This window comes from Lucilia sericata, unplaced genomic scaffold (genome assembly GCF_015586225.1).
Source record: "Lucilia sericata isolate MDLA Ls3-8-SP2 unplaced genomic scaffold, ASM1558622v1 Contig000698F_arrow, whole genome shotgun sequence".
Classification (NCBI taxonomy): Eukaryota; Metazoa; Arthropoda; class Insecta; order Diptera; family Calliphoridae; genus Lucilia; species Lucilia sericata.
Window position 1 is genome coordinate 177,467 of NW_023994701.1, and position 20,329 is coordinate 197,795.

At 31.9% G+C, this 20,329-nt stretch overlaps 3 protein-coding genes across 3 annotated transcripts; 1 reads left to right on the forward strand and 2 right to left on the reverse strand.

Annotated features, from left to right (window-relative positions):
- The first annotated feature begins 635 nt into the window (after positions 1-635).
- On the forward strand, positions 636-19,349 carry LOC119607507. Its single transcript, XM_037961449.1, is given in 6 exon segments — positions 636-2,065; positions 2,141-2,336; positions 13,922-13,952; positions 17,738-18,632; positions 18,635-18,853; positions 19,019-19,349. Coding segments are annotated over 6 exon segments (2,616 nt in total). The 5' UTR covers positions 636-990; the 3' UTR covers positions 19,219-19,349.
- Positions 5,064-6,693, reverse strand: LOC119607484. The gene is made up of 2 exons (XM_037961426.1): positions 5,540-6,693; positions 5,064-5,299 (listed from the first exon to the last, which is right to left on the reverse strand). Exons 1-2 carry the CDS (start codon positions 6,597-6,599, stop codon positions 5,103-5,105), a joined length of 1,257 nt encoding a protein of 418 aa, XP_037817354.1. The 5' UTR covers positions 6,600-6,693; the 3' UTR covers positions 5,064-5,102.
- Positions 10,408-11,928, reverse strand: LOC119607483. The gene is made up of 2 exons (XM_037961425.1): positions 10,799-11,928; positions 10,408-10,728 (listed from the first exon to the last, which is right to left on the reverse strand). Exons 1-2 carry the CDS (start codon positions 11,859-11,861, stop codon positions 10,529-10,531), a joined length of 1,263 nt encoding a protein of 420 aa, XP_037817353.1. The 5' UTR covers positions 11,862-11,928; the 3' UTR covers positions 10,408-10,528.
- Positions 19,350-20,329: the final 980 nt, after the last annotated feature.

The following is a 20,329-nucleotide window of genomic DNA, read 5'->3' on the forward strand; positions in this document are numbered from 1 at the left end:
AGATTCGGCATAGCCGAATATAGTAATCTAACTTGGTTTTTATATCGACATTTATCGTTTTTTTTCTCGACTTTTCAAAAAAATTTTTTACAAGATTTTGAACAATACAGTCGACTTCGACTTATTGACATTTTTCGACAATACGTTCGAAAGTCGTTTTAGAGAATCCTATTTTATTGTTATCGTCTTGTGTTAAAATGTCAATGTGGAAGTATTTTCAATACTTCTGGTCTTAACTTCTAAATACTTTTGTTAGACTACAATCAATATTTCGATATTTTTTGATCGAAATTGATATATAAATATTTATTATTTTTTTTTATATACTACAATACGAGCACCACATTTTTAGAATTAATTTCAACACGGTTGAGGTCTATCTCTATCTCTACATGTAGTATGGCTACATGTTGCATTTTTCGCAGTTATATAAAAAAATCCAAAAAGCACGTAATTTAATAAATATTTTATTGCACTGACAATCCTGTTAATATTTAAATTAAAGTTAGCCTCAGAAGTTTACAATACGTTGTTTAACATTTTCCGGAATAAATACTTTTGTAAAGTAATTTTATTGTTCTTATTTACGTCAAAGTTTCGGTTTACAATTTCTTTTTGTCATTTTATCAGCTTAAAGATCACAGCCTCAAAATATGCAATATATAAACAGAATTTGATGTTTGACAAGATCAGTGGGTAAATTAAATTATAAGCATTATAAATTTATAAAATTAATTACAGTGATATAAAACAAAAATCTTGTTATAAAACAAAAACTAAAGTTATAAACTATCTCCATATGTAACCAGATAAATAGATAAAATCAGCATTATTCAGCACTTTTTTAACTAACTGACAATTTCTCATCATAAAACTAAAGATTTTCGTAAGTTTTTTATCATTTAGAAAGTTTTAAGCCACAAGCCCACATAAAGGTTGTGGAACTGAAAACAAAAATTATTTAAAAAATTTAATTTTTAAAAATATAAAATGTGTGAAAATAATAGTTGGCAAGCGCCTTTGTGGTTAACGGATTCCTATTTGGAAGATGTTTTAAAAAAGTATCTCAAAGATGAACAAGTGAAATTAACAAATGTTGATATAAGACCAGCCACAGCAAATGGTGAAAATTATGCCAGTGTTATGAGTCGTATTAAGGTGAAATTTATACAAGAAAAGAACAGCAAAAATCCACAAGAATTATCCTTTATAATGAAATATTCATACGAAAGTGATCCTTTCATATCGAACATAATGTCTAGCTATGATGTTTATAATACGGAAATGAAAATGTATGAACAAATTTTACCACAATTAGCCGATATCCTGCAAGAAGTGGGTGATACGGAAAAACTATTTGCAAAAACTTTAAAAGTGGACTACGATAAATCAGCCATTATATTTGAAGATTTAAGCGTAAATAATTATGTTTTAGCTGATCGTTTAAAGGGCATGGATGAACTACATGCTCGTATGACTTTAAAGAAATTGGCTAAATTTCATGCAGCTGCTGCAGTTTTAAATAAACGTCTCAACGGTGAATTGGAAAAATTTCAACGTGGTATTTTTAACAGACACACTAGAGCTTTTGGTTGTGTTTTTGAATATCTAACAGAAGTTTGTGCAAATTTTGCTAAAAACTCTCCAGAATTGGGTTCTTATTATCATGATAAACTAATGAAATTGAAACCTTATATTGTTGATTATGGCACTCGTGCTTACAATAGTAATCCAAAACATTTCTTTACTCTAAGTCATGGTGATTTATGGATAAATAATATGATGATGCTCTATGACTCCAATTCAAAAAATATAGAAAAGACCTTAAAAGATGTTTTATTAATAGATTTTCAATTATGTAATTGGTCTTCGGTAGCGGTTGATTTGCATTATTTCCTGCACACATCCTTGGAGCCAAAATTACAATTAGATATACATGCCCTTAATAAATTGGTACAATATTATCATGAAATTTTAGTGGATGTTTTGAGAAAATTAAAATATACTGGTTACATACCCACATTACATGAATTGCATGTCCAGCTGGAGGAAGGCAAGATATTGGGTATGTTAATTTAAATTTTATAATTATTTTATTGCAAATACCAAGCTTTCATGTCGTATTTCTTTCCTTTTATAGCTCTAACTGCTGCCACCACCAATCAACCTATAATGATCACTGATCAATGTGAAGATGCCGATTTTCATGGTCTAATAGATGACAACGAAAGAGGTAGAAAATTCCGTAACTCTCTTTATCAAAATAAACGTGTACAAAATAATCTGAAAGTCTTATTACCCTATTTCGACCAGATTGGTTTGCTAGATGTACAAAAGTAGATTTTAATTTTGATAATAAGTTATAGTAAATTTAATAGGTTTTATTAAGTGTGATCAAAAATTATTTTAAGTATAAAAATGTAAACAATTTTCAAAAGTCTAAAAACGATTTATTTTTAATAAAAATGCTTCTTTATTTTTCATTAATGATATTAATAAAAACAAGTAAGAGTGTTATATTCGGCTATGCCGAATCTTATATACCCACCATCAAACCGTATACCATAAAAGGAATAATTCCCTATAAACATCAGGGACTTCTGCCAATTATGGACCGAGCTCTTTCGAATTAACAAAACATTTTTGTCCAATTTTTAAACGATGATCATATATGTATATATGGGCGGTAGGATCAACTATGGATCAATTGTCGAAAAATTTGGTAGAAAGTTTTTGGCTCGTAAGGAACTTATTTGTGTCGAATTTCATCGGTATAATTGTATTTTTAAGCCATTTTTATTGAGCGTTAAAGTAATTTTCTGGGCTGCAGGGTCAATTATGGACCGATCCTCATAAAATTTGGTAGAAAGATTTTGGGTCATATGAAACTTATTGATGTCGAATTTCGTTGCTATATTCGTATATTTAAGTCAGTAATGAGCGTTAAAGTCATTATTGGAAGGGGGCCTTATATGGGGGTTAGGGTTAATTATGTTATAAAATTTGGTAGGGAGATTTTTGGTCAAACGAAACTAATTTATGTCGAATTTAGTCTATATACTCGGTCTTTTATAACGCTTATGTCTGGTTACACCCATCTAAATCTGTCACAGCAATAACTTTCACCTTTTGCTGTGACAGATGTTGTCTCTATATTGATTACTTTTAGTGAAACATCTTGAAGATATTTTTTCAAAATATTTGCCACATATTCTTCTGTTAAAAACTTGGGAGCATCATAATTCGTAGACGTTGCCATTTTTTCCATTTTTTTCAATTAAATATAATTAAGTTTATATTTGTGAGCAATTTTCCGTAATATGTACATATATTATTTAACCGTCTGGATATCGAATGAAATAGTTCTTGAGCTTGTCTAGTGTATTTATAAATTAAGTTTAGCAATGAAATTATATTTGTTTGTGCAATTATATGCTGTAATAAAAATTAAACTTGATAAGCCTGTGAGAGATTGTAGTCCAAACAAAAAGTCCCAGTTATGTATTCATAAGAATTTTTTGTAGGTCAGAATTCACGGTCAAAATAAAATTTATCAACTAGAGTCCATCAGACTTCATGTATGTATGACTATACAGCAAAAACTTTCATATCAAACTTAGGTTAGGTTGAAAGAAGGATGTATATTTCTGTTGTGCGCTCCCAAGATATTTGGATCTAACTTCGACGAATGCCTGACAGTGGCACAAAAAGTGCTCCAGAGTTTCACTGTCCTCTCCACATGCTCTACATTCTTCTGAATCTGCACGTCCAATTTTGTATGGCTGTGTCCGTAATACTGTGTGTCCACTCAGAATACGTACCATCATACTAACCTCAGACTTCCACATTTTGACGAGATTTCGACTCGTGCTCCCATAGGACTTTTCGTTATTCCAAGAGGTATTCTCCTACCCATATTTTTGATTTAGCCTTCGTTGTGTCGAATGGTTTTGCGTTCGTCATATTTACTACCTCCCTTCCCTTTAAACCTAATACATTCGATCTTTCGTTGCCGACTACTGACGGGTGACCTGATATCAAAGCCTTCTTACAATCCAATATGGTTTTAGATCTAACTATATCACTTGATATTGCCCTAATTGCTTTCTGGTTGTCGAATTAAATTTACACATTCCGTTATTGCTCGTACTTCTGCCTGGAAGCTTGTGTTCTGATTAGGTAAATTAGGTGTTATGTTTCTGTTTCTGGGTCTTCAATATAGAATTTAGAGCCATCCGTGTAGCAACGGAATCCTACGGGTAATTTCTGTAATGATCAGCTTGACCAAGACATTCTATCTGGGATCAGTGTTTCAAAGTTTCCGACATATTCTGTGTCTGGTATGCGATCAAACATGTCCGTCGATTGTGTATAGACTTCCAATGTGTCCAGTATACATTGATAAAATGTCCTATAACCGCTTTTGGCCAGTTCGTCTAAAGTAAAGAGCCGTCCGGCTGTAAGGTCCGCCTTACAAGCCTTGGTTGACGAAGTACTCATGACATCACTTACACCTAAGCAGCATGTACGCTGAACCCCCGTACTAGTTTGATATTATACTTTTTGTTCAAAGAAGTCCACCAGATTAATGAAGTATAAGCTAAAATTAGTCTAATTATACTTTTATTAAGCCAATGTGTCGTAGTAGGACTAAAACACCAATACATGCCTATAGTTCACCTACATATCGTCCAGCACCGATGTGCCTTGTTGATCCTATTCTCTATATGGTGTCTCCATTTTAATTTCTTGTCTGTCACCGGTATATTCTTTCTAAGGAAACAGAATTCACTATAATTTGAATTTGTTGTCTTATTTGCGAAACTACAGGAGACATAATTCCACCCTGTGGTGTACCGCAAAATACCCTTTTCCTGATAGATATATCGTACATCTCGCAGCTTATCCATCTATTCCTTGGCATGTTGTTGGTCCAGTTGCTGAGCACCCGGTCAACATATAAAGCTGATCTAAGGATTGGACGTTATTGATTCTATTTCAAGAACCGACATTTTAAAGCTTTTAAGCTTGTAATTAAAATAACAACTCATTTACTACTTCAGAATTTTAATTTATTAATTTAAGTAGTTTTATTTATTTTGTTATTTAACATCTAATAGACCCATTTTATCAAATCGGGGCAACATTAACTTAACAATTTTTTGCACTCTTTTATTTGTATAAAGAACATTATGAAGTCTTTGAGACCTCTCACCATTTCCCAATATACTTTCAAAATCTGCATCCTCGGTTTTATGGTTGATCAGGAGTGGAAAGTTTACCAATGTACAGGAAAGAGCTGAAAGTAAATTATAAATATTAATAATATGGCCAAGAAATCATACTATTAAAACTAATTGAAATCGGTCCATGGCAGAACCTAGCCGCCACACAAATAGTTTCTTTGAATAACTCTTAAGTCAATATAATGGAACGATACTTAAAAAGAATTGTTATTCTTACAAAAATCGACACAAATCCAAAATAATTAGATGGCCCTAGTGAGGTACATTTTACGAGAATTATTCATAAAACTCACCCCAATATGCTCTTTCCAACAGCTGCACATTAAGTTCATGTAATGTGGGAATATGTTTTTTATATTTTAATTTCACCAAATTTTCCGACAACACTTGATGATAGTATTGTATTAATTTTGGCTGATGATTAAGCAGAAGATCATCTTGCGAAGAGGTAGTTAGAAAATAATGAAGATCTACAGCTGGCGAAGCCCAACAACAATATTGAAAATCAATTAATAAAATATCTTGAAGAATCTGTTTTTCATTTTCATCATTATATTGAACCATTAGGTTATTAGTCCATATATCACCATGATTTAAAGTTAGAAAATGATTAGGGTTAGGATCATAACATCTAGTGACATATTCAACAGCATGGGGTATTAGTCGGGATAGTTTTTCAGCGTAATATTTACCCAACTCGGGACAAGTAGCGGCATATTTGGCACTTACTTTCATAACATTTTCAACAAATATGCCATAAATATTGACATGCCTATTATATATACCATGATCGTACTTCTCCAATATACCAGCTTGGCGCTCGTTTAGAACAGCTGCTGTAGCGTGCATTTTTGCCAGTTTTCTCAAACAAAGTTTCATATGCGTCTCATCCATACCCTCTAAACGATTGGCCATGGTAAACTTACGTTCTGTTAAATCCTCAAATATAATAACATCATGATCATAATCCACATGTATAGTTCTGGCACACAGCTGATCAGTATCGCCGATTTCATAAAGCATTTGTTGCAATTGTGGTAAAACCGTTTCATACATTTGCATTTCGGTATTATAGACATCGTATTGTCTCAAGACCCCAGATAAATAAGGATTATTTTCATATGTCGATTTCACTATAAAATTTACTCGTTTCGCAACTTTTTCTCGTTCTATTTTATAGCTAATTTTCACTCTAGTCATTATACTGCAAAAACTTTCTCCTTTTGCTGTAGCCGGTGCGATCTCCATATCTAATACCTTAAGCGTAATATCCTGGAAGTATTTTTTTAATATTCTTTCCACATATTCTTTTGTTAAATACTCTGGTGTATCGTTATTATTTGTAGTAGTCATTTTCCTTAATTTTCTTTCAATTACAACTTATTATTTTAATAAGAGATTTTGTATAACATTTATTTTAACCGGAGGTTTATCAAATGAAAATGTATCTCAGTAAGTCTATTGTATATATAATTTTAGATTAGAAATTGAATTAAATTTCTTCGTGAAATTGTGTGTGCTATAATAAACATGTATTATCATTTAATGAGTCTCTGAGAGAGATTGCAAGTCTAAACAGAAATAATTTACGATTACAATTATACACTCAGAAAATATATTCTGTTACTGAATTATTATTGTTGATGTTACAAAAATAGTTGATGATCTATATTAACTAATTGAAATTCAAGATATATGCATCAGATCGTCTGTAGTCTCTTATTGTAATAGTAAGTGTGAATGAATAGATAATATTTATATGTTTCTCTGAGTGTAACTTATAATTTATTTATTCAGTTTACATTTATTTAAATTAAATATTAAAATAGAATAATTTCACGTAGAATAGAATATTTGTAAAAATTTTTATTACAAAATAAATAAAATTGTATTTATTTTACAAAGGACAATCATTTAAAATTGTAACAATTATAATAAAAATCCATATCTTAAAAATTTTATTATTAAATTAAAAAAAAAAAGTTTATTATAAATCATAATTCAAAAAATGTTCTATTTTATCAAAAGAGCAAATATTTAATTTAAGTAATTGCAAATTACTTTTCAAAAAGGGCGATGAAATTAAATATTTATACGTGATAAACATTTTAAGTAGTCTGTTATATTACTTGTTAATTAAAAGATATGTATACATACATAAGCTATACCCAGTGTACTTTGCTACCCTAAAAACAAACCCACTTTACGATTTTTGAAGATTCTAGATTTAATAGTTTCCACGTTATACAAATTTTTGTATTTATTTATAAAGGAGGTACCATACCTCTTATTACTGGTCCGCCAATTTATTACCCAAATGTTCACATGAATGTCAAAGTAGATATAGATCTAATAATTCCCCAGATGTACGAGTTTCTATATTTCATTTACATATATCGAAAGTACCACGCCCATTATTGCTTTGAGGTTATTTGAGGTTATACGCCCCCTTAATTAAAATCCGCCCATTTTCGGCTCAAATGTTCGCATTAAGTTATTTTTTGTCAAACATATGTAGGCCTATAACTAACTAAGAACAACGAACGAACGACCGAACTAACCGAAGAACGAACGAAACGAACTAATCGAAAACTAACGAACATCGAACGAACGAACGAACTAACCAACGATAACGAACGAACGAACGAAACGAACGAACGAACGAACGAACGAACGAACGAACGAACGAAAACGAACGAAACGAAGAACGAACGAACGAACGAACGAACGAACGAACGAACGAACGAACGAACGAACGAACGAACGAACGAACGAACGAACGAACGAACGAACGAACGAACGAACGAACGAACGAACGAACGAACGAACGAACGAACGAACGAACGAACGAACGAACGAACGAACGAACGAACGAACGAACGAACGAACGAACGAACGAACGAACGAACGAACGAACGAAACGAACGAACAACGAAGAACGAAACGAACGAACGAACGAACGAACGAACGAACGAACGAACGAACGAACGAACGAACGAACGAACGAACGAACGAACGAACGAAAAACGAACGAACGAACGAACGAACGAAACGAACGAACGAACGAACGAACGAACGAAACGAACGAACGAACGAACGAACGAAACGAAGAACGAACGAACGAACGAACAACGAACGAACGAACGAACGAACGACGAAACGAACGAACGAACGAACGAACGAACGAACGAACGAACGAAGAACGAACGAACGAACGAACGAACGAACGAACGAACGAACGAACGAAACGAACGAACGAACGAACGAACGAACGAAACGAACGAACGAACGAAACGAACGAACGAACGAACGAACGAAACGAACGAACGAACGAAAACGAACGAACGAAAACGAACGAACGAACGAAACGAACGAACGAACGAACGAACGAACGAAAACGAACGAACAAAACGAACGAACGAACGAACGAACGAACAACGAACGAACGAAACGAACGAACGAACGAACGAACGAACGAACGAACGAACGAACGAACGAACGAACGAAACGAACAAAACGAACGAACGAACGAACGAACGAACGAGAACGAACGAACGAACGAACGAACGAACGAACGAACGAACGAACGAACGAACGAACGAACGAAGAACGAACGAACGAACGAACGAACGAACGAACAAACGAACGAACGAAACGAACGAACGAACGAACGAACGAACGAACGAACGAAACGAACGAACGAACGAACGAACGAACGAAAACGAACGAACGAACGAACGAACGAACGAACGAACGAACGAACGAACGAACGAACGAACGAAAACGAACGAACGAACGAACGAACGAACGAACGAACGAACGAACGAAAACGAACGAACGAACGAACGAACGAACGAAAACGAACGAACGAACGAACGAACGAAAACGAACGAACGAACGAACGAACGAACGAACGAACGAACGAACGAAACGAACGAACGAACGAACGAACGAACGAAAACGAACGAACGAACGAACGAACGAACGAACGAACGAAACGAACGAACGAACGAACGAACGAACGAACGAACGAACGAACGAACGAACAACGAACGAACGAACGAACGAACAACGAACGAACGAACGAACGAACGAACGAGAACGAACGAAACGAACGAAGAACGAACGAACTAAACGAACGAACGAACGAACGAACGAACGAACGAACGAACGAACGAAAGAACGAAACGAACGAACGAACGAACGAACGAACGAACGAACGAACGAACGAAAACGAACGAACTAACTAACTAACTAACGAACGAACTAACGAACGAACTAAAAAACGAACTAACTAACTAACTAACTAAAACGACTAACTAACTAACTAACTAACTAACTAACTAAACTAACGAACTAACTAACTAACTAACTAACTAACTAACTAACTAACTAAACTAACTAACTAACTAACTAACTAACTAACTAACTAAACTAACTAACTAACTAACTAACTAACTAACTAACTAACTAACTAACTATCTAACTAACTAACTAACTAAGGCTTCCGTTATTATGTTTGATATGACATTGATAGCGCCTTTCTAAGTAGGACTTCTATTTTGCTATTAAGTCTGCATATATGTATATAAATCTTAAAGGAGCCCATTTTGTCCTTTGATCCACTTTACCAAGATTGAAGTCAGGACAAAAATTTTGATGAATGAATTAAGTTTTCATTTTTGGTGGGACCATCATCAACTACAATTCTGCGGGTAAGTAGATCAATCATACTTGATATATTATCAAACTAAACGTTGCAATTTAAAAGTTAAATTTTCAGGAACAAAATTTATTGAATAGCTGTTTAACCCTAACCACGTGTTAGAAGACTAAAATTTACTTACACAAAAGCATTAGAGGTCATTAAGGCAAGTATTTACCACGCTTGCTTACAAATAAGGAGTGTAAGACGTGCCTATCACAATCACTTGCAAATAAGGGGTTAAGTAAATAGTTTCGCTTTGAGAATATGTACGTCCACTGAGTCCACTGAGTCCACTGAGTAAAAATAATTTTTTTTCCGTTTGTGTAAAAAAGAAAATATCGAGGGTAAAAGAGTTCTTTCATGTACAGTTATTTGTAGGTTATTTTATAAACTCCTTCTAAGTAATGCAGAAGGTATGCAGTAGTAATTGAAAGGTTAGTGTTTGGGAAAGCACAGGTTATTACAATGTTTTTGCTTGCTAGTATAATAACTGAGTTTTATTGTATTATTTATTATATAATAACTGAGTTTTATTGCATTATTTATTATAATTTAAATAAGTCTCCGTTTCTTATTAATCAACAACATCTAAAAGACCCATTTGATCAAATCTTGGCAGCATTACTTTAATAATTCGTTGTACTCTTTCATTTGTATATAATACATTGTGGAATCTTTGCGATTTCTCATCACTGCCCAAAAGGCTTTCAAAATCAGCATCCTCAGTTTTATCGTTGATCATAAGGGGTAGGTTTACCAGTAGCGATGTAACAGCTAAAGAAAATATAGGAAAATATTATATAAACGTCTTTGTGTATAAATCCTGGTATGGGTGGTAACTCACCATAGAATCCCTTCTCTAACAATTGGACATTGAGTTCATGCAGCGTGGGTATATGTTGTTTATAATCTAATTTATGCAAAGTCTCTGATAATACCTGATGATAGTATTGTATTAATTTTGGCTGATGATTAAATAGTAAATCATCTTGACTAGAGGTACAAAGAAAATAATAAAGATCTATTGCAGGAGAAGTCCAATTGCAATATTGAAAATCTATTAATAAAATATCTTTGACATCGGTTTTATTTTGCACATCATTATATAGAACCATAACATTATTAGTCCACATATCACCATGATTTAAAGTTTCGAAATACCTTGTTGGATTTAGATCATAACAACGTGTGGCATATTCTGCTACATAGGGAATTAATTCTAATAGCTTGTCTTTGTAGTAAGATCCCAATTGTGGGCAGGATCCTGCATATTTAGCACATACTCTTATAACATTTTCAAAAAATACACCATAACAGTTGACATGACGATTGAAAATACCATGACAATATTTTTCTAAAGAACCAGATTGCTGCTCATTTAAAACTGCCGCTGTAGCATGCATTTTTGCTAGTTTTCTTAAACAAAGTTTCAGGTGTTTTTCATCCATACCCTCTAAACGATTGGCCATGGTATAGTCACGCACAGCCAAATCTTCAAATATTATAGCATCACGTTCATAATCCACATATATAGTTTTAGCACACAACTGATCACTATCACATATGGCCTCAAGCATTTTTTGCAGTTGTGGAAATACCATTTCATACATTTGCTTTTCGGTATTATAGACATCGTATTGTTCTAAAACACTAAATAAATAAGGATTATTTTCATATGTTGATTTCACTATAAAATGCATTTGATTTGAGACTTTTTCCCGACCAATTTTATAGCTGACTTTCATTCTAGTCATTATACTGCAATAACTTTCTCCTTTCGCTGAGGCCGGTATTGCTTCCATATTTATCACTTTGAGTGTAGTATCTTTAAAATAATTTTTTAAAATATTTTCCACATATTCTAGGGTTAAATAGTCTGGTGTATCGTTGTCACTTGTAGAAGTCATTTTTTTTCTCAATTACAACAAATTATTTTCAGGTACAATTCGCTATAACATTTATATAAAACGCGTGTTTATCAAATGAAATTGTATATTAAATTGTCTACTGCTTTTATAAGTTTAGATTAGAATTGCAATTTCATTTCTGGATGAAATTTTGTGATGCAATAAAATTGTTTTATCATTTGATGGGCTTGTAAAGAGAGACTACAATCCAAACAAATATAATTTACAATTACGTTTATACACTGTGAAAAAGAAATAATTAAAAATTTCAAATGATTCTTAAGCAAGCGTTTTTTAATCTTTCAGAAATGACTAATTGCTTACCATGTATTCAAAAATCACTTTTAGCTGAATGGCTAATTTCTAAATTTAAATAATTTTTCTTTGAGTGTAACAAGTCCGTTGAGTATATAATAATTTAATATTAATAAATATTATTATTGCACGTAAGCTACGATATTTGTTAAAATTTTTATTAAAAAATACACATAAAGTTATTCATTTTAAAATAGAATTTTTCTATATACAGAGAGAAACTAATCTAATAAAATAGATATAATAAAAGCAGAGTAAAATCATTCAGTTTGTCAATATGACATCTGTAATACATACCTACATAATATCTAGGAAGTGTATAGACGATTCTCTATAGCCGAATATACTTTGATACTTTGATTGGATTTTATTTGAATACTTAATAAAAAAATTAAGTGTATATTAAATTATTCTCTTTTTATTTATTCTATTTAATTAATTGCAAATTATTTCCCAAAAGTGTGATACAAATAAATATTTATTTATTTATTCATTATTAATAAGTGAAGTAGAGAGTATGTTACATTTGTTAATAGAATTTAACAAAACCAATCAAAATTGTTACTTTAAATATACCGCAGTATTCCCATGAATAGTCAATAGACTGGTGCATAGACAAGTTAATGGAATGGATTAGCAAAAATACACTAAAATAATCAATTTTCTAGTGAAATATTAATCTAAAACTTTTTGGTAAAAAATTTATTAAATTTAACATGACGTATGATTAACTAAATATTTGTTTCTCCCTCAGTACTCAAAAGTATTTCGATTTGAAATTAATCCTTTTAAGACATCAATTAACAGTGCCAAAAACGTAATACATATACATATGTATAATTATACATAATACATGTATACATACATATGTATTACATGCAATTATATCAATTACTTTTATTGTAGTTTTATTTGCAGCGTCTGCTTATCAAATGAAAATCTACTATAGTTTGTCTGAATAATTTTTTTGCACTACAATTAAAACTAATGGTTATCTTAAACAAAAAGGGAAGGGGGAGACGACACGGGAAAAAGAAAGGGAGACATGAGGGAGCTTCGCAGAAGGGCGGCAGAGCGAGCGAGCCTAGCGAGCGGCAGCGAGCGAGCTATCATCGAGCGAGCGCAGCGAGTCGTACGAGCGAGCGTGATGCGAGCGCACGAGAGAGCGAGCGAGCGAGCGAGCGAGCGAGCGAGCGAGCAGAGAGCGAGCGAGAGAGCGAGCCGTCTATCTATCTATCTATCTATCCATCTATCTATCTATCTATCTATCTATCTATCTATCTATCTATCTATCTATCTATCTATCTATCTATCTATCTATTTATCTATCTATCTATCTATCTATCTATCTATCTATCTATCTATCTATCTATCTATCTATCTATCTATCTATTTATCTATCTATCTATCTATCTATCTATCTATCTATCTATCTATCTATCTATCTATCTATCTATCTATCTATCTATCTATCTATCTATCTATCTATCTATCTATCTATCTATCTATCTATCTATCTATCTATCTATCTATCTATCTTTCTTTTAACATCTAACTTTATAAATATTAAATATTGTTTCAACTTGAAGTGATAATTAACATTGATTATAATTAATCAGTTTACACTTAATTAACACTTAATGCAAAATAAATACAGTTCATTAACAATATTTAATATATACAAATATTTAACAACATTCAAGTTACAAATATAACGATAAACTTACATAAATAAATAATTAAAGATTTAGAGCAAAAGAATTTAACACTATGTCGGTATGTACATACATACATATGAATGTATATAAGTACTGACAGATGGAATACAAACAATTATATGATAAGATCTTATTTAAAAAATAGGAATTGATATTAGAATTCTTAAAAAAAAATAATTTGATAAAAAAAATTTTGTAATAAGTTGTACATTTTATTGTCCGAACACTTAAATATAATGTGGTCGGCTTCTAGATCCACCAGGGGCCGTAAACACTTTGCTAAAAATATATCTTTATGCTGCTTTTAGAAAAGATTTTAGTTTCTTTAAACAATTTTTAAACGTCGCGATATTTGACAAAAAATATGTAGATTTAAAATTCTTAATTAGGAATTTTAATCATACATACATATGCATCTTAATTAAAATAATCAAATCCATATTTTTTTAATGTATATTCTTTGAATAATTTTTTGAATTTTGTTTAACAACAAAAATACCATTGTTTTGCCAAATAAAAAATTTGGCTCTATGATGTGAATAAAATATCAAAACAAAATTAGAAAAAGGGGGCTTAACTTTGTTTAGATAATTATATAAGCCTGACATACATATAGATACTTGTACATATATGTACATATGTATGAACAGTTTGTTTTATAAGCTTATACGCATAAAACAAACAGAAACAGCTTTTGGTATTGGCCCTCTAACGGATATATGTGATTAAGTGACATATTAAAAAAATAGTTTTTACTTTCCATACGATCTAGCAAAGTGAAACTTACAACTAAAATATTCTATCAATATAGAATATAAAATTAACAAAATCCTTGAACTAAAATAGAAAAATGTCTTAGTCAACATACTACATTACCTTAAAAACCGATCAAATGTTTGAAAATTTTAAATTTACCAGTTTATGGGTTAAAATGACACAAATGTTATTATGTACTAACAATGGCATTGTGCCATTATCATATAAAAAAGAACCTGCTGCTAATAGAAGTTGTCAACAAAAACAAATAAACAAATCGTGTTTAAGTTTCTGTTTTATATTTATTAATTTAAACGATGACTTGACAAAAAGTTTAATTTGCAAAAACTTGTTTTGTCAACAATTAAGTTTTTTTGGAAAGTGTGTGTCAGAGAATTTAAAAGACCCAAAAACTAATATTTGTTTATGCTCAAACTGATGCGTATATAAAATTTAAAAATGTACCAGCCTCCCAATTAAATATTTATTTTCAAAATCTTACAAAAAATGTTTAGATTGTAAATACTTTTTAAAACGCATTATTTATTGTAATTTTGTTGATCAGTTTTAGTTTATTTGATAATTTTAACTTAACTGAGGTAATGGTTATCTATTAGAAATAAAACATATATTTGTACTTAAACTATAATTTAATCAGTTGAACTAATTTATTTGTTTTGTTTTAATTTCCTTCATATTATAAAATCAAACATTATCTATGTTATCGTAAATAGATAGATACATAAGTGGAAGGAAAAATTTGTATTATAGTTAAAAAGTAAATAATTTGTTTGTCATGTAGCACACACCTCCTCCCAAATACAGACACATTAGCAAGTGTATATGAATACCCGCTAGTTCTGTTTCTGATACTTCATCCATTTGTAATAGTAATTTTCGTATACAACATGAAAATTATTAGAAAATGTAACTCTTTAAATTGAAATATCTGAAATATAAAGAGGAGGAACTACCAACAAAATAATCTAATAGCAGACTAATGAAAGAACAAAAATAAGCATTTGGGACCAACTTACCACCGATTACACGAACTGCGGGGTATTTAATGTCATTAATTTTTTAATTTGACTTGTACTCTACTTCAATATTATGTCACAATTGTTTATTCGTAATCTTAGTAGCAAATCTTATGGTGTATGTACAAGGAAAACCAATTCTAGAGCAGATTGGTATAATAACTAGTTTGTAGTGGTAAAATTATACCAAAAATGAACTTTGTATTTCAAATAAATACCCACATAGCAAAAGGTATACTCAAACCAAAACTGAACTACAACTATATTAGAACTGATTTAACCTTAACTAGAACTGAGCTAGAACTGAACTAGAACTGAGCTAGAACTGAACTAGAATTGAACTAGAACTGAACTAGAATTGAACTAGAACTGAACTAGAACTAAACTAGAACTGAACTAGAACTGAACTAGAATTGAACTAGAACTGAACTAGAACTAAACTAGAACTGAACTAAAACTGAACTAGAACGGAAGTAGAACTGAACTAGAACTGAACTAGATCCGAACTAGAACTAAACTAAAACTGAACTAGAACGGAAGTAGAACTGAACTAGAACTGAACTAGAACTGAACTAGAACTGAACTAGAACTGAACTAGAACTGAACTAGAACTGAACTAGAACTGAACTAGAACTGAACTAGAACTGAACTAGAACTGAACTAGAACTGAACTAGAACTGAACTAGAACTGAACTAGAACTGAACTAGAACTGAACTAGAACTGAACTAGAACTGAACTAGAACTGAACTAGAACTGAACTAGAACTGAACTAGAACTGAACTAGAACTGAACTAGAACTGAACTAGAACTGAACTAGAACTGAACTAGATCTGAACTAGAACTAAACTAAAACTGAACTAGAACGGAAGTAGAACTGAACTAGAACTGAACTAGAACTGAACTAGAACTGAACTAGAACTGAACTAGAACTGAACTAGAACTGAACTAGAACTGAACTAGAACTGAACTAGAACTGAACTAAAACTGAACTAGAACTGAACTAGAACTGAACTAGAACTGAACTAGAACTGAACTAGAACTGAACTAGAACTGAACTAGAACTGAACTAGAACTGAACTAGAACTGAACTAGAACTGAACTAGAACTGAACTAGAACTAAACTAAAACTGAACTAGAACGGAAGTAGAACTGAACTAGAACTGAACTAGATCTGAACTAGAACTAAACTAAAACTGAACTAGAACGGAAGTAGAACTGAACTAGATCTGAACTAGAACTAAACTAAAACTGAACTAGAACGGAAGTAGAACTGAACTAGATCTGAACTAGAACTTAACTAAAACTGAACTAGAACGGAAGTAGAACTGAACTAGAACTGAACTAGAACTGAACTAGAACTGAACTAGAACTGAACTAGAACTGAACTAGAACTGAACTAGAACTGAACTAGAACTGAACTAGAACTGAACTAGAACTGAACTAGAACTGAACTAGAACTGAACTAGAACTAGAACTGAACTAGAACTGAACTAGATCTGAACTAGAACTAAACTAAAACTGAACTAGAACGGAAGTAGAACAGAACTAGAACTGAACTAGAACTGAACTAGAACTGAACTAGATCTGAACTAGAACTAAACTAAAACCGAACTAGAACTAAACTAAAATTGAACTAGAACTGATCTGATAGAAACAGAACTAAATAAAAATTATAAGTCATAGAAATATTGTCCCAAGACTAATAGTTTGAATAAATATTTTTAAGGTTCATTTAAGCTGATCACAACCAATACATCGCAAACTTAATTAAATTCATTTAAATTTGAACAACTGCAAATTGATTATAATTTGTATTTATTAAAAGGTCTGAGACGCACACACTCCCCAAAAAAAAAATACTTCTGTGTATATGTACGTGTGCAAATACTTATGCAATATGTATTTGCAAATACATAAATTAATTTCTAACACAATTATCTTATCAATCGTTATACGAAAATAAATCTTTCGAATACTAGTGTTGGCTAGAATCAAAAATCTATTGCGGTATAAATAGTGCCGGTTTATTAGCTTCATATTTTATTATAGTTTAGAAATTTCAACGTAAAGCTTCTCAGATACCAAAACAAAATGAAAATGAAGATGACACCAGAAATTGATCCGGGTCTACCCGAATGGATAACCATTGAATATATTCAAGATAAATTGATTAAGCGCCATAACGATGACAGTATTAAAGTGATGAAAATCAGTGGCAAATCTGCCAGTGGAAAGGGTGAAAATTACACCAGTGCCATTTTACGTATTAAGGTGACATATGTTAGCGATACTATTGTGGAACCCAAAACTGATTCCTTTGTCATTAAGATGACCTTCCAAGGAGAAGGTATTGAGGGTCAAGTTCTTGGCCAGTACAATGTTATTCAGTGTGAAATTGATGTATATCGTTATGTGATGCCACGCTTTGATGAACTCATGAAGGAACTCGGAGATGATGATCAAATTTTTGCCAAGACTTTGTATGTAGATGATAAACAGGGTGCCATTATTTTCGATGATTTGGTGGCAAGAGATTTCGCAGTAGCCAATCGTGTGGCTCGTTTAGATACAAAACATGTTCACTTGGCATTGCGCAAATTGGCTAAAATTCATGCTTGCGGTGCTGTGTTAAACGAACGTGATCCAGAATTCTTTAAGAAGCACGTATTCGATCATGGTTTTTATAATCGCCATACAGAAGGCTTCAAGCCCATGATGTGTGGTATAATTTCTGGTCTTTCGCATTATGTTAACAGCCGTCCTGATCTCAAGGCCAAATATGGCAAGAAATGTGAAGGTCTAGTAGATCGTATTATGGAGGATACCGTTAAGTGTTTCGATCCCGATGACAGACATTTCATGACTTTTGCTCATGGTGACTATTGGACAAATAACATGATGTTCCAGTATCCCAACGGTATCGATCAAGAACCCTCTGATGTTGTCCCTTAGATTTACAACTTTGTGTTTGGGGTCATCCTGCCATCGATTTGCATTATTTCTTTAATACCTCTTTGAAGGAAGAGTTGCGCCTGAACAATCAACAAGAGTTCATTAAGTATTATTATGATATTTTGGCAAGCACCTTAAAAGCTTTGAACTTCAAAGGACGTTTTCCTTCATTATTCCAATTCAATTTGGAAGTTCAATCTCGTAAATTTTTGGGTAAGTAATAAAAAACGATAAAGTGATTATTAAAATTTCAGAAGAATAACATTTTGTTGTGTTTTGTTGAAGAAAGTAATTTTAAATTTCTATTTTTTGGTAAAAATTATATAAAAATTCGTCTTTCGGGTCCATTAAATTATTATATTATTCTTTTCCTTTCAGCCATTAACGCTTCATTTGTCTTCCAAGCCCTTATGCTGAATACAAATACGGAACATGCTGAATTTAGTACATTAGTCAATGAAGAAGAAGTCGGTATTAAATTTAAGGATTCATTATATTTTGATAATGAATTGATGCAAAAGACTGTTGAACTCTTACTGCCTATTTATGATAATTTAGGTCTTTTAGATCCCATGTAATAAAAAAAAAAACAAAAATATTTATGTATTAAATAACTTAAATAAATGTACTTAGAATTATGAGAAAATATTTTAAACAAATTAAGCGAATTTTATTAAACAATTATAGGAAAGTCAGACTAAAACTGTAATAGATCGTTTTTTTATACCCACAATCAAAAGAGATGGAGGTACATATTTTGATTTTGTCACTCCGTTTGTTGCTCATCGAAATATTGGTAATTGTCTTATTCGACTAGTCTAGTCTATAGTCTAGTCTATAGTCTAGTCTATAGTCTAGTCTATAGTCTATAGTCTAGTCTATAGTCTAGTCTATAGTCTAGTCTATAGTCTAGTCTATAGTCTAGTCTACAGTCTAGTCTATAGTCTAGTCTATAGTCTAGTCTATAGTCTAGTCTATAGTCTAGTCTATAGTCTAGTCTATAGTCTAGTCTATAGTCTAGTCTATAGTCTAGTCTATAGTCTAGTCTATAGTCTAGTCTATAGTCTAGTCTATAGTCTAGTCTATAGTCTAGTCTATAGTCTAGTCTATAGTCTAGTCTATAGTCTAGTCTATAGTCTAGTCTATAGTCTAGTCTATAGTCTAGTCTATAGTCTAGTCTATAGTCTAGTCTATAGTCTAGTCTATAGTCTAGTCTATAGTCTAGTCTATAGTCTAGTCTATAGTCTAGTCTATAGTCTAGTCTATAGTCTAGTCTATAGTCTAGTCTATAGTCTAGTCTATAGTCTAGTCTATAGTCTAGTCTATAGTCTAGTCTATAGTCTAGTCTATAGTCTAGTCTATAGTCTAGTCTATAGTCTAGTCTATAGTCTAGTCTATAGTCTAGTCTATAGTCTAGTCTATAGTCTAGTCTATAGTCTAGTCTATAGTCTAGTCTATAGTCTAGTCTATAGTCTAGTCTATAGTCTAGTCTATAGTCTAGTCTATAGTCTAGTCTATAGTCTAGTCTATAGTCTAGTCTATAGTCTAGTCTATAGTCTAGTCTATAGTCTAGTCTATAGTCTAGTCTATAGTCTAGTCTATAGTCTAGTCTATAGTCTAGTCTATAGTCTAGTCTATAGTCTAGTCTATAGTCTAGTCTATAGTCTAGTCTATAGTCTAGTCTATAGT

Bases quoted from the DNA above. Each gene is read 5' to 3' on its own strand.
- LOC119607483 (XM_037961425.1), bottom strand. From the start codon at position 11,861: ATGACTTCTACAAGTGACAACGATACACCAGACTATTTAACCCTAGAA. The intron at 10,729-10,798 runs GTGAGTTACCAC...TATTTTCTTTAG, and splicing joins GTTAGAGAAGGGATTCTATG to CTGTTACATCGCTACTGGTA.
- LOC119607484 (XM_037961426.1), bottom strand. From the start codon at position 6,599: ATGACTACTACAAATAATAACGATACACCAGAGTATTTAACAAAAGAA. The intron at 5,300-5,539 runs GTGAGTTTTATG...ATTTACTTTCAG, and splicing joins GTTGGAAAGAGCATATTGGG to CTCTTTCCTGTACATTGGTA.